Below are 14,748 nucleotides of genomic sequence, written 5' to 3'. Positions count from 1 at the left end.
TGTGCTGATAGCACATAATTCAGCTTCTTAAATGCTTAGAATGACTAATAACCCACTGCAAAAGGGACTGGCACTGTATTAAGAAGGTGTTTTTTCTTCAGATAACCATTAGAAAGTGTCACTTGTGTCATTTGTTGTACTGGGTTCCAGGAGGAAACAAAATGCATCAACCTGCAATTGTAGCTAGCCTATCCCTAGAGTTTCATAGCTTTCACTCTTAGGTAAGTCCTTGAGAAGCAAATGTATTTTTATTAGGGCTGTCAATTGCAGTTAACTCACGTGATTAATTTAAAAAAATCACTATTAATCACGGTTTAATTGCACTGTTAAATAATAGAATATCAATTGAAATTTATTATTTTTTTATTTTTTTCACATTTTCATATGTTTGTATTCTGTGTGCAATTGAAATCAAAGTGATTATTATTGTTGCTTACAAATATTTGCACTGTAAAATGAATAAAGAAATAGTATTTTTCAATACACCTCATACAGGTACTGTAGTGCAATCTCTTGTTGTGAAAGTGCAGCTTACATATGTAGATTTTTTTTTTGTTACATTAACTGCACTCGAGACAAATAATGTAAAATTGAGAGCCTGCAAGTTCACACAGTGCTGCTACTTTTTCAGCTAATCGCTAAGATAAATAAGTTTGTTTACATTTAAGGGAGATAGTGCTCCCCTTTCTTATTTACAATGTCACCAGAAAATGAGAACAGGTATTTGCATGGCACTTTTGTAGCCGGCATTGTAAGGTATTTACGTGCCAGATATGCTAAACATTTGTATGTCCTTCATGCTTTGGCCACCATTTTAGAGACATGCTTCCATGCTGATGATGCTCATTAAAAATAAGCATTAATTAATTTCTGACTGAACAGCTTGGGGGAGAATGTATGTCCCTGCTTTGTTTTATCCGCCTTCTGCTGTATATTCCTTGTTATAGCAGTCTTGGAGGATAACCCAGCATGATGTTCATTTTAAAGAACACTTTCACTGCAGATTTCACAAAACGCAAGAAAGTACCGAATGTGAGTTTCTAAAGATAGCTACAGCACTCACCCACAGTTTAGAAGCTGGAGTGCCTTCCAAAATCTGAGAGGGTCAAGGTGTGGAGCTTGCTTTCAGGAAGTCTTAAAAAGAGCAACACTCTGATGTGGAAACTACAGAACCTGAACCACCAAAAAGAAAATCAAACTTCTGCTGGTTGCATCTGACTCAGATAATAAAATGAACAGGCATTGGTCCACACAGCTTTGGATTATCATCAAGCAGAACCCATCATCAGCATGACAATGTCTTTCTAGAATGGTGGTTGAAGCATGAACGGACATATGAATCTTTAGCGCATGGCACATAAATATTCTTGCGATGTTGGCTGCAGCAGTGGCATGAGAAACACTTGTTCTCACTTCTAGGTGGACATTGTAAACAAGAAGCGGTAGCATATCTCCTGTAAATTTGAACAAACTTGTTTGTCTGAGTGATTGGCTGAACAAGAAGTAGGACTGAGTGGACTTGCAGGCTCTAAAATTTTACATTGTTTTATTTTTGAGTGCAAGTTTTTTTGTACATAGTTCTACATTTGTAATTTCAACTTTCATGATAGAGATTGCACTACAGTACTTGTATTAGGTGAACTGAAAAATACTATTTCTTTTTTTTACAGTGCAAATACCTTTAATCAAAAATAAATATTAAATGATTTGTATTCTGTGTTGTAATTCAAATCAGCATGTTTGAAAATGTGGAAAACATTCAAAATATTTAAATAAATGGTATTCTATTATTGTTTAATGGTGCACTTAACTCAATTGATTTTTTTAGTCGCTTGACAGCCCTAATTTTTATACTGGAGCAAGAAGACATCTTCAGCTTTGTTGGAGTTACTTGCTACCTGTCCCTTGGAAGACAGTAAGAGAGACTTCCCCTCTGGTGCACTGTATTCCTTAGTTAGAAAATTCCTGAGTCAGTGCATAGATCGTGATGTATCAACAATTTGTCTGTAGTTTGATTACCGTTGGTCATTGCTGTCCCATTTAATTTAACGTAACTGCTCTGAGGTTTAGTTTGTGAGGCTGGTACAGTGCTTGTGGTTACGATGCTCTGTGTTACAGGAACTGTGGGATGCTAGATGCTGTTGGACATAAGACCTGTGATTGTGTGTTAGTGTCACTGTTGTATACTCCCAGGGGGATGGCATTATGCTAGATTTCCTTTTTCTTTGTGAGTTTAGTGGGGGGGGGAGCAATACAGGATTTTTTTCCCCCAACAATTGTAACCTCTTATATAAATCTGTTTTCCCTTGACTAGTTATTTTCCTCTGTACACAAGGATGCTCTCAATGGTTAGTCATATGAAGATACTAATTTACCTCTTGGTACCTGAATAACAGTTCTTTGTTACCATCCTTACTCTGGACAACACTGCGAGGGTTGTCCATTCCCTATAACTGTCCTGTGTTGAAAGAGTGCATGGCCTTGGTACATGATTTGACCTGCGTCACCCATAAATAGATCAAGCAAAAGTAAATAAAGTCTGAAACCATTTGAACCATTAGGTATACAGAAGTTAATGGAGAATGACTGTTAGTTCACATTAAGGGATGTAAAATTTTCAGAAGAAATTACTGTTTGTTTTCACACAAGAGATTTTCAAAATCGTCTAATGGATTTAGGAGCATAGATACTATTTAGGAACATGAGTGCCACTGAAACACCTTAGGCCCTTTTGAAAATCTCCCCCTGAATATTGTACATGCAGTCCTTGGGAGTACTTCTGATACACAAACTCCTATTCAGCTGATATTTCAAGAAGATGGAGTCCCTTCTATAGCATATAATATCTATGAACTGAGGTCTGGAAAAACCTGCCTTACAGCAGGAACCTAAAGAAGCTCAATCTGTTTAAAATGGTTAAGAGGTTACATAGGAAGATGCCTGATAGGAGACAGCTTGTTATTGTGGCAAAACAAGGCATAACAGGATCCAGTAGCAGGGAGCTGAAGCTAGACTAATTCAGACTAGATAAAAGGTGATTTTTTTTTAAATAGAGTAATTAATTAATTAGGATGTGACAGATTCTCCATAACTAGAAATCTTTAAAGGAATATTAGATGTTTTTCTAAAAGAAATGATGTCACTCAACCAGAAGTTATGGAATTGATGCTAGAATCACTTAGTGAAATTTTGTGGCCTATGTTACGCAGCTCAGACCAGATTATCATAATGGTCCCTTCTGACCTCAAAACGTATGACTCAACATCTAAGTGGCAAGGTGGCCTCGAGAACAGATCACTGTTACAGTGTCACTAGAAGAGATATGGAGCTGGGGCATGTGTTAAGATAAAAAAAATCTTTAGAGCATAAGAAATAATGCTACAATCATGCTTATGCGTTGGTGGGGAAGAGGAGCAGAACTGGAAAGAAATTTTGTAGCAAAGTCTGCAGCTCTCCATCCTGGACTAAATTAATATATAATGTGTAAAGCTTTACTGTTTATCAAGATGTTGAAGACCAAAGGTAAATATGATCATCCCAACAGTTTTCTGTTAAACTAGAATCTGTGACAAAAGCTCTGTTGTCTTTAGAGGAGACAGTAGAAAAGAATCCTTCCATTGCCTGCAATCCTTTCTGCCAAAGATGTATCATATACCATAATGGAAAAAGTTCAATGAAAAATTTGACATCTCAAACAGCAGTTGCTACAGAATATAAACCCAGGCAAGCAGAACAGAGGAGGTGGAGGAATGTATGGTACACAGAAAAGGAACTGAGAACATAAAATAATGAAATACAACATCTGTCCTTGCAGATAGGTCTCACAAAAGAGAATAAATATGAGGCATTAGATGTTAACACGAAAGCTTCACTACAAGTCAGAGTGACTGAAGAGGGGGGAGAACACCTGGATATTTTTCTAAACATTTAGGTGACTACAGTATTAAATTTAATGGCTAATGCTGAGCATGTCCAAAAACCTCCATGCAGACATACACTTGTTGAGCTACTCTTGAAGAAGTTGACTGTGCAAACAGCTTCATTGAGAATTGTTTTAGAACAGGTGTATTTTTTGCAACTAGGACTTGCCTGTATATAATACAGTGAATCTAATATCCTTGTGGTGCAACAGGCTGCACTTAGGTGAAAGCCTGCTGTTTTTTACAGTCATTGCACAAGCACCATCACTGCAAATTCTTACACAGCGCTGCCATTCCAAGCCAGAATCATAGACTAAAATATCCAAAAGTGCAAAGAGCTGTTCCTCTGTAGCACACTGTGGTTATGACCGACAGAACAGAAATTTCTCTTGGAGTTTTTTGTCATTCTCAAATTTTATGTATGACAGCATCTGAGCAACACCTAAGACAGCCATTGTTTTATCAAATAGAACATGAAGCAAAAGGACTTCACTTGATTTTGGCAATCACTTGTTCAGTCATGTCATTTGCCATATTGTGAATACGCCTGGCAATATTGTCGTTAGATGGGGAATCGAATCAAGTTGAGTCATTGCACCTTGCCCCAACATAATCAAAACCATTTTCTTGGCATGTGGCAGAAAAAACTTTCTCCAATAGTGTGCGGTTTCCTAGTTTTAGTCATCCAATATGACACATCAAAAGATTCCTCAAGGGTTTTCTCATTTGCTGTAGCTGCTGTTCTCAGTACTGTTTTCTGGCCCTGTAGCACTCTCAGCTTTTCCTGAAAAATATCAAGTAGTTTTGTTTGAAGAGAACTGTGCCGTGTCTGTAAGTGCCGCAACATTTTTGAGGGTTTTAAGCTATACTTTGCCGGAACTTCACTACGCACCAAACGCTGTGGCCATGAGTCCTCCTCAAAATCAGTCCATGTAAATCCACATTCCAAGTGTTTCGGATCATACTTGTGGCTTCTTGGATTTTTACTGCTCTTAGGATCGTTGCTGTCAACTCTTCTTTTGCTGCAAGTGGCAATCAACTCCCCTTCATCACCCCACTTTCCTCCAATTTTCTTGAGAAAACGGTCCATTGCTAAAATTATTTCTACAGCAACTTTTCAAACTGGCTTCAACCACAACATGCTCAGTCAGTTGCTCGGTAACTATTTCAGACAGTTCTGATAGACCTGTGTCTGCAAAAAGAAGTGGCGCACAGAGCCAGCGTTTGCCCAGGTCCCCACACCACAGGGGGCCCCGCAAAGCTAAATTGCTCAAGCTTTGGATTCAGCACACATAAGTGAGGCTGAGTTCAGGCTTCAGCTTTCTGTCCTGGGCCTCACTGAGTCTAATGCCAGCCCTGGCAACCCCATTAAAATGAACTCATGACCCACTGTTTGAGAACTGCTGATGTAAACCATTCTAAAAAACCTCCAAAGACTGAGATTCCACAATTTCCCTAGGCAATTTGTTCCAGTGCTTCACTTCTCTGACAGGAAGTTTTTCCTAATGTCCAACCTAAACCTCCCTTGCTGCAATTTAAGCCCATTGCTTCTCGTCCTATCCTCAGAAGTTAAGAACAATTTTTCGTCCTTCTCCTTGTAACAATCTTTTATGTGCTTGAAAATTGTTATCATGTCTCCCCTCAGTCTTCTCCTCTCCAGACTAAACAAACCCATTTTTTAATTTTTTTCCTCTAGGTCATGTTTTCTAGAAATTTAATCTTTTTTTGTTGCTGTCCTGTGGACTTTTTCCAATTTGTCCACATTTTTCCTGAAGTGTGGCACCTGACCTGGAAACAGTAGAATCATAGAATATCAGGGTTGGAAGTGACCTCAGGAGGTCATCTAGTCCAACTCCCTGCTCAAAGCAGGACCAATCCCCAGATAGATTTTTGCCCCAGATCCCAGGAGTAAGCTCAATACCCTGGGTTTAGCAGGCCAATGCTCAAACCACTGAGCTATCCCTCTCCACAGTACTCCAGTTGAGGCCTTATCAGTGTGGAGTAGAGAGGAACAATTACTTCTCGTGTCTCGCTTACTACATTACTGCTAATACATCTCAGAATTGTGTTTTTTTTGTTTTGTTTTTTTGCAACTGTTTCTCGATGTTGAATCATATTTAGCTTGTGATTCACTATACCCCACTGGGTCCCTTTCCGCAGTACTCCTTCGTAGGCAGTCATTTCCCATTTTATATGTGTGCAATTGTTCCTTCCTAAGTGGAGTACTTTGCATTTGTCCTTAGTGAATTTCATCCTATTTACTTCAGACCATTTCACCAGCTTGTCCAGATCATTTTAAATTTTAATCCTATTCTCCAAAGCACTTTCAACCCCTCCAACCTTGATACTGTCTGCAAACTTTATAAATGTACTCTCTATACCATTATCTAAATCATTTGTTAAGATATTGAACTCAACTTGACCCAGACTGGTCCCTGCAGGACCCCACTCGTTATGCCCTTCCAGCTTGACTGTGAACCATTGATAACTATTCTCTGGGAACAATTTTCCAACCAGTTATGCACTCACCTTATATTAGTTCCCTGCATGTAGAGTATATTTCCCTAATTTGTTTATGAGAAGGTCATGCAAGACCATATAAAACAACTTACTAAAGTCAAGATATACCACATTTATCGCTTCTTGGTTTGTAATTTTGATATGTTAACTCTGGCTATATGCAGTGAGTGTAAATTTATGGATTGTGGTGCAATTGGCTACTCCTATTCCAAGATTGTACTGTTGGTGCCAACATTTTGCCTTTGTTAGTTTGAATGGTTTTCCTTTATTTGTTAAGTTACAGTTTGAAAGGAGGTGACACTCCCTTCTCTAAGATTAAGATAACATACTTTTCTTGTTCGAGAGATTTGCGTGAACTGCTATCTGCTACTGAAAAGGACAATCATCTAGTATTGTCTAACCACCTCTGCCTGCCTCCAGTTAATGAAGGGTGTGACGATTTGGACCGCTGAACAGCTGTGTCCCCTTAATCTCTAGCCTGGGGTACCGTTTACACAGCTTTGCTGTCAGAACATCTACTTCTGGCCTGCTCACACAGCCTTCACCATGCAGATTCGCTCCCAGCTAAATTACATGAGCGCTCTGATCAGTCACTCATGAACTACATCCAGAGAGACACCCACAAATTCTAAGTCCCAGCCTTATCTCCACAGAAATGTGCATCTTGTACTGCTCAATACCCTTTTCAGCAGAATAAGCTCATATGAAGTCTGTCATTTCATCAAAGGAAAATGATAATGCACCAGCCTTGTTATCCCAAATGGAGTTTCTTACACACCCTAATCCAAATACATTGGTTAAGATAAAACAATAAGTGTATTAACTACAGAAAGATAGATTTTAAGTGATTACAAGTGATGATGCATAAAAGTCAGGATTGGTTACAAAATTAAATAAAAGGATAAAATGCAAGCTAATACCTAACTTAAAAAGCTGGGTGAACTTAAAATCAAAAGGTTTTGTCTCGCCATACGCTGCAGTAAATTTCACAGGTTGAGTCTCCTTTCAGCCTAGAACCTCTCTCCTTTAGTTCAGTTCTTTGAGATGCATTGATGTCATAAGCAGAGATGAAGGAGGAGAGAGGTAAATTGGAGGCCACTGTTCCTCATTCTTGTTCCACCTTCCCCTTTTGGAGGCTTACCCCCAGCTGAGGTGCTGGTGACAAGTAGCCTCTAGTGGATGTGATGTCTGACCCATCTCTGTGATGGAATGTAAATGTATTGTTTACACCTTTCCCCCTGTTGGAGAATGGCCACTTAAGCTGGTGATAGCTCTTTAACACATGGCTGGGGCCAGGGTGTCTTTGTCTCTGAAAAATTGGTTTGTGGGTGTTACCTGGAATTAGCACATTTCAGTAACAATCATACAGTAGAATCTCAAAACTTCACATATAGTATTGCTATACAAATTCCAACATAGTGATATTCAGCAGATTGACTTTTCAAATGATACCTCACAAGGCATACTTGTTCAAAATTTATCATAGTCTTGTAAAAGTGGTGACTATAACAATATAGACTGTCACAGAGGGTGTAAAGTCTACTATATGGGATAGATCCTAAGCTAATGTAAGTAAGCATTGCTCAATTGAAGTCAATGGGACTCAAGCATGTGCTTAAAATTAAATATAAACATAAATGCTTGGTTGAATCTTGGCCTAAATATGGTGTTGCAGATATTTGGAGGGGATGCTATATATAAACGTGTTCGGTTTGAATACTTTGACTGTTTTGAGGCACTGTATTACATAAGAATTTATTTTACATTTAACTATATCTGTATGAAATACAATTAAAACTATCCTGTAGAATGTTTTTTTTCTCAAATGGGATTTAATTAATTATCCTGTTTAATTTTCACTTTCTTCCTCTCCTAGCTGCCTTTGCTTTCTGAAGAATAAAAATGAAGGCACACATTACTGGTTAAAATGCCAGCAATCACCATCCCAATGCTGCTGCATGTACCAAGTTGGCGTGGAGCAGAGCTCACCTCTATTGCTCCCCTTCTGACCTGATGCATCCCCACAGTGGTGTCAGTCTTCCATTCGCTACAAAATCATTAGTGTCTATTTCAAAAGGATTTAGGGCTCAGGGTATGTCTACACTATCACTTACGTTGGTATAACTTGTGTCACTCAGGCATGCAAATAAGCCACCCCCCAAGTGACGTAAGTTACATTGACCTAAGCGCTGGTGTGGACAGTGCTGTGTCAGTGGAAAACTTCTCCCACCAACATAGCCAGCGCCGCTCACTGGGGATGGATTGCTTAAGTCAACGGGAGAGTTCTTTCCCATTGGCTTAGAGTAGCTATACTGAGAAGTTACAACAGCGTAGCGGCATCACTGCAACTGGCTGCTGTAACCTCTCTAGTGTAGCCATAGCCTCTGTTATACAAGATGCTGAGCCCTTTGGCGTTGATTCAGGAAAACACAAGTATGTGCTTAACATTAAGCACACAGTGAGACTACTCACTGACTTAAATTTCAATGTGTATTTAAGTGTTTTCCTGAATCAGGGTGGGAGTACTCAGCACCTTGCAGGCTTGAGCCCTAACTGCTGTGCTGCATAAGGAACATGTATAAGCAAACTTCTGGAATCAAAATTCTGAATGTTACCATTGGCAAATATTACCCATGAGAAATAACCCAATCATGTGTTATTTTTGTGCATCTTATTCCTGTTAAAACAACATTTAATTTTTGGGTTAACTTCAGAGTTATGGCTGCAAGAGTTTTGTGGGTGGCATTTATTTTGCAGTATGTGGCTCTTGTTTGAAAAAGGTGCATTATTGAAATCTACCCATTGTTTTTCAGAGAGCAGAAAGACAAACACGAATGATGGACTCAGCCCAGTATGCAGAATTTTGTGAAAGTCGTCAATTAAGCTTTTGTAAGTACTATCACATAACTCCTGTATAGTATTTAGATTTGTCGTTACTTTATGTACAATGTAGAATCTAATTGATACATTTTTTGGAAATGTATTTATTTAATGCATGAAAGAGTATATTAGATTCTCTGTCCTCAGAACTGCTAAGTGATGCTAATTTATTACACTGTATTGAGATCAGGCAGACTTTTATTTATTTTTATATTTCTCAGATTTCATATAACACAAATACTCTGATGCTGAGTGCTAGTATAAAATCCATAAATAGATAGATAAAACTTTTAACCGGTTTCTGTGTTAAAACAACCATGTTTGTATGCAGCTTACCTTGATATTGTTATACACAGCTGATTAATGAAGTACACCCTCAAGTTTGTGATTACTTCTGAAGGTATCTAAAATTAACTAATGGTAGTAAGTTTTCCTTTTTATAATCTGCATCCGTAGACCATACAAAGAACTTACTAAAGAGTCTTTTCTATTTTAAGCCATAACCTCCTGCTGTGGAATTTATTCAACATTAGCCAAATTCATCAGTACACGCCATTCCAACACTAATAACATGATGACAGAATTAGGGCTTTACTAGCACTGAAAGCCAGCTTACTAGAAATGCTTGTGGGCCACAACTATAATGGGTTGTAAATTAATGGGTTTGATCATGTAGCAAAACATCATTACAGAAGCGGTTAAGTGATGACTAAAACTTCAGGTTAAAGGTCAAAGAGAAAGTGAGGTGAAAGAGCTAGTGAAAAGCATGACAAAATAGCACATGACCCTACAATACAAAATTGAACACAATGGTGTCTTTAAATGAGAGATGCGTATCTTGTTCTTTATAACAAGGCATTTGAATTGGGTGCATGAGTGATTCATTTATGTATCATAAAGTGCAAATAAATGACACATCCAAAATAGCACTCTGTGTAAATGTCAGCAAATGTAGGAAAACATGTTTTGTAAGCATTTATTCTTTTCCTAATTCAATATGTTTTGAAAGTTCAGTTGTAATTTGGAATCACACATCTGTGAACCATTAGGTAAATGGTACTTCAGATTGGGGTGATTTCAGCTAATGAGAGGTTTGTGATAACGCCATTTTTAAACCTAAAAATTATAATCATAACTCAGCACCAGGGCCGACTTTATGCCGATTCCACCTATTCCCCAGAGTCGGGCCCAGTGCCTAAGGGGGCCCCACTCTGGGGGTCATCGGTGGCATTTCAGCGGTGGGCGGGAGGTCCGCTCTGGGGATCTTTGGCATTTCGGCAGCAGGGGGGTGGGGGGTCCTTCACTGCTGTGAAACCCCCAGAGCGGACCCCCCACTGCCAAAATGCCGCTGAAGCCTCAGACCCCCGCCGAGTATTCCAATTGGGCCCCGCGGGTCATAAAGCCGGCCCTGCTCAGCAGAAATATAAATATTCAGTTTACAAAATAACATTGAATGTTGATGAACTGGAGATTGTGATTATTTTTTTTAAATGATCTGATGGATAATTTTGCTATATTTTTGCATAACCATGGCCTCATTTTCTCCTCACATTTAATATAAATCAAGTTGTTAGTTGATATCAATGGGGTTTTACTGGTGTAAAACCAGTGAGGAGAATCATACTCACAATTTCATTACTTAGCAAAAACAAACCAGATGATACAGTAATATGTTAAATGGCAGATGGCCTTTTATTAAAAATTAAGACAAGACTATTTTCCATGTTTCCCTTAGTTGTAGTAGAAATTGAATTTAAAAACTGCAGTGTGTTTAAAATAATAAACCTTTATTACTGTAAGATAAACCCATGTATTAGCTTCTGAAGAGTCACCCAATGTTACAGTAGGATTATAATTACTTAGTTGTATAACACTGTAAATCTGTATGGCATTTTAAAAACTAGTTGAAGAAAAGCTCCCTGCCCCAAATACCAAACAGTCTAAGATGACGTGTAAATATTCGAGCCAGTGCTTCTGATCCTGCCACCTCTCTTTTACTGATCCTCAAATTCTCCTACTTCGGCTTCTTTTCCTCAACCAACCAGTATATTATTGTTTCCCTGTCCTAAAATATGATGATAACAGCTGCCTTTCCAACCAACACCCAATCTCTCTTCTCCCCTTTACCTCCAGGCTGACTGAAGAGGCTGTTTACAACTCTATATCAAATTACTCACCCCCCAGATTCCCTCCAGTTGATTTCTGCCCTCTTCACAAACAGCTCTCACCAAAAGCACTAAGGACTTCCTCCTTGCCAAGTTTCTTTCATCTTTCTCTAGTCATTAATACCATTGTTCACTCTCTCCTTGACAACATTTTATCCTCTCTTTGGCCTTTCCTGGTTCTCCTCTTAATTCTCCTGCCATTCCATCAGTGTCACTTTGGCCTTCCCACCTCCTCCCTTCTTTGTGCAAGCCCCATGGCTCTCTGTCTCTGCCCATCTCTTCTTTTTTTCTCTGCCTTATTTCTGAGGTCTCCTGAGAGTGTGTGAGATCAAAGCACTATTTCTGTGTTGATGATTTACAGATCTACATGGCTGCACTTTTTATTTCCCTCTGCCTAATACCGCATTTCAGACATACCCAGCAAATCATGCTGGATAGCTTGTCATCCTCCAAGACCCTAACATAGTTAAAACTGAGCTCCTTAATTTTCCTTCTAAATAACTTCCACCTTTCATCATTGCTGTTTATAACATCCCTATCCTCCTCACTCAGGTTTGCAGCCTCAGAGCCATCTTGGATTCCTCCTATCTTTATCACCATTTATCCAAGGGGTGACACAAGCCTGTTTTTTCTTCTACCATAATATATTGTAACTCCAACCCTTCCTGTCTGTCCCCACAGTTAAATGTTTGTCCATACTGTAATCTCCTGCCTTGATTACTGCATCTTTTTTTCCTTCTTTCCTTCATGATGGTCATAGCCTTCCCTTATAGGCTACTCAAAATGCTGCCTGTGAAATTAGCATCTTTACCCATTAATCTCACTGTCTCATTCTAACCCCCTCTTTGAACCCTCCTTCTTGCCCTTCCCATCAAGTTCAGTTCTACTGTTTGACTTTTACCCTGTCAGATGTAGAATTAAGCAAATAAGAGTGTAGATCTATTGTTAACATTAACTTCTGTTCACTTTGTTTTGAACTGACAGCCAAGAAAGCTTCCAAGTTTCGTGATTGGCTGGACTGCAGCAGCATGGAAATAAAACCAAATGCAGTTGCTATGGAGATTTTGGCATATTTAGCATATGAGACTGTGGCACAGGTAAGGGAGTGTGCTATACTTATTATGATACAGCAGAACAAATGTAACTAGTAATCTTAAACATCTTTCAACTAATCTCAGCAGACACTTCAGGCTGTGTGTTAACATTTCTTCAAAGTGTATTTGACCTTTTAAGGGACTATCTATGTATTCCTTTCTAACTTTCATGTAATCTGCTGTATTTGAGCTTTTGTACTGTAGCGTGTTCATTGCTCTGGTGTGTAAGTGGCACTTTTGGCTAACGGTTATAGCAAAAGATTGGCACCTAGGAAGCCACTGAAACCACTCACTTTTCTATGTGAGTTCTGGCAATTCACTTGGGTTCAGTCATCCCAACTGTAAATAAAAGGTAGGGGCCAAGCCGCTTTAGGGTAGACAAATTACTCAGTAAATTTATACAAAGTGATGAGAGAGGTGATTCTTTGAGTGCTGATTCCGATGTGTATTCCACACGTGCCCGAGTCCAGAGGTTCATGAAAAGCAGTGTCTGTTGGCCCACATATGTGCAATTGCTCTTCAAGCATGAACTTGGGAGCAGAGCCTAAAGCTGCTAAACCCAAGGACTCATCATTCAGGGCTTCTATAAGAGTAAGAGGCACTCTCATGGATGCAAGGACAGATCCCCATTCAGGTTTGTTCCTGAGAGAAGAGATCCCTCCCTAACCCAGCTTCACACACACCTCCTAATGGCTCAGAACTGCTGAAGGCCCCAGGCAGGCTGTTAAAACACAGAAGAAAAAGGATCCATAGATTCTCTTGGTGGCTCTGACTCCTAAACATAAAGACTGGCATCCATTGGCTCATCTAAGCGTGCAGGACCTGACTCTATGGCAGTCCCAGCCCATTCTTCTAAGGATCAGCCACCTGCACCCTCTTGGGATGCGTCAGAATCATCAGTCCTGACCGCCCGTACACCCTGAACCCTGGGACATGTGGACACTCAGGTCTCATCCCCTCTCCTCTCAAACCCGTCCCCTGAGAGATACTGCCACACCGGAGGACAAATCTACTTCAGTAACTCAAGAATCCTCCCTGATCCAGCCCTAACTCAGGAGTGTTCACCTTCCATACTGACGACCCCATCAGTAGAGCCAGATCAGGTCTCTGACTTGGATGAGTCACATGCTCTGGCCAGCCATTCATCTCCTTGCAGAGAGATGAGTCCTGACAGGGAGTTGAGAAGAACTGGATGCCTTCCTCCCAGTTTTGACTTTTTGAAGAACTGCTGCTACCCAATGCCATAAGGTTCCTCTCAACTGATTAACCCCTCCTTTTCGCCTTCCTAGGGTTCATGGGACCCATATACAGGCATCCAGAATCTGTGCATGAATCCTATGCACCTCTCCCATACAGCATCTCCCGGAGACTGAAATTGAGCCACATCTGCAGGTACTGACAGGAATCTCAACCTCGTTTCTGCACAAAGCAATTATTCTGTCTTCACCATCTCTGCCAGACAACCATAAGCAGTACCAGGAATGACTGTAGAGGAAAGCAAATGATCTTCAGATCCCTATGGAGGAGATCCAGGATTCCCAGCACTGGCTCCTTGACAATCTGCAAGCAAAGTGGCACTCCTGGTAAAAGAGACCATCATGGAGCCAGCCATAGGGTCCCTTCTGCACCCCCAGAAGTAAAAGAGCTGAGAGGTGCACCTGACTCATGGATTCTGTGACTTCCACAACCTCTGTAACATAATCATAGCCTTAACTATCAGGCTTTGTTAGTGAAATATGATTTTAACAACTCCTCTACACTGGCAGACTTTAAGGACAAATTTCCCCATGAGGACAGAGCCCAAAATCAAGCCGCCTTTGAGGAAGGCAGACTAGTGGGAAAAACATTCCTACATGGCATCTAGAGGGCTAGCCACTATTCTGTTTATGAGGTGTGAGTTTTGGCTTCACTCTTCGTGGTTCTATGCAGAGGTGCGGAACATCGTAGAGGACTTACCATTTGACAAGAAAACTGATGAGTCTCTACACTCATTTAAAGATTCTAGATTGACCCTCTGCTCCCTGGGAATTTGCATTTTGGCCCTGAAGAGAAAACATGCCAAGCAAGTGTATAGGCCAAGACCACGCCCTCCACAAACATTCTACCATCAGCATTCAGCTGAGCCTCCATGCAAGCAATAGAGAGTTTAGAGACCTTGATTTTCAGCTC

General features: G+C 40.0%; 1 protein-coding gene across 15 annotated transcripts in view; it reads left to right on the top strand.

Moving 5' to 3' along the window:
- SUPT3H (SPT3 homolog, SAGA and STAGA complex component) overlaps positions 1-14,748 on the top strand; it is a 559,042-nt gene that overhangs the window by 411,651 nt on the left and 132,643 nt on the right. For all 15 annotated transcript variants that reach the window (XR_012655472.1, XM_032802086.2, XM_075063614.1 and 12 more), the window contains 2 exons: positions 9,254-9,329; positions 12,470-12,582. Coding sequence is in view for 14 of the 15 variants with exons in the window: in XM_032802086.2 (XP_032657977.2) it covers positions 9,254-9,329; positions 12,470-12,582 (189 nt within the window). In the remaining variant the exon portion in view is untranslated. The remainder of the gene's footprint in view (positions 1-9,253; positions 9,330-12,469; positions 12,583-14,748) is intronic.

The sequence above is a fragment of the Chelonoidis abingdonii genome, chromosome 3, assembly GCF_003597395.2.
Source record: "Chelonoidis abingdonii isolate Lonesome George chromosome 3, CheloAbing_2.0, whole genome shotgun sequence".
NCBI lineage: Eukaryota > Metazoa > Chordata > Testudines > Testudinidae > Chelonoidis > Chelonoidis abingdonii.
This window is presented reverse-complemented; position numbering and strand designations above follow the sequence as displayed.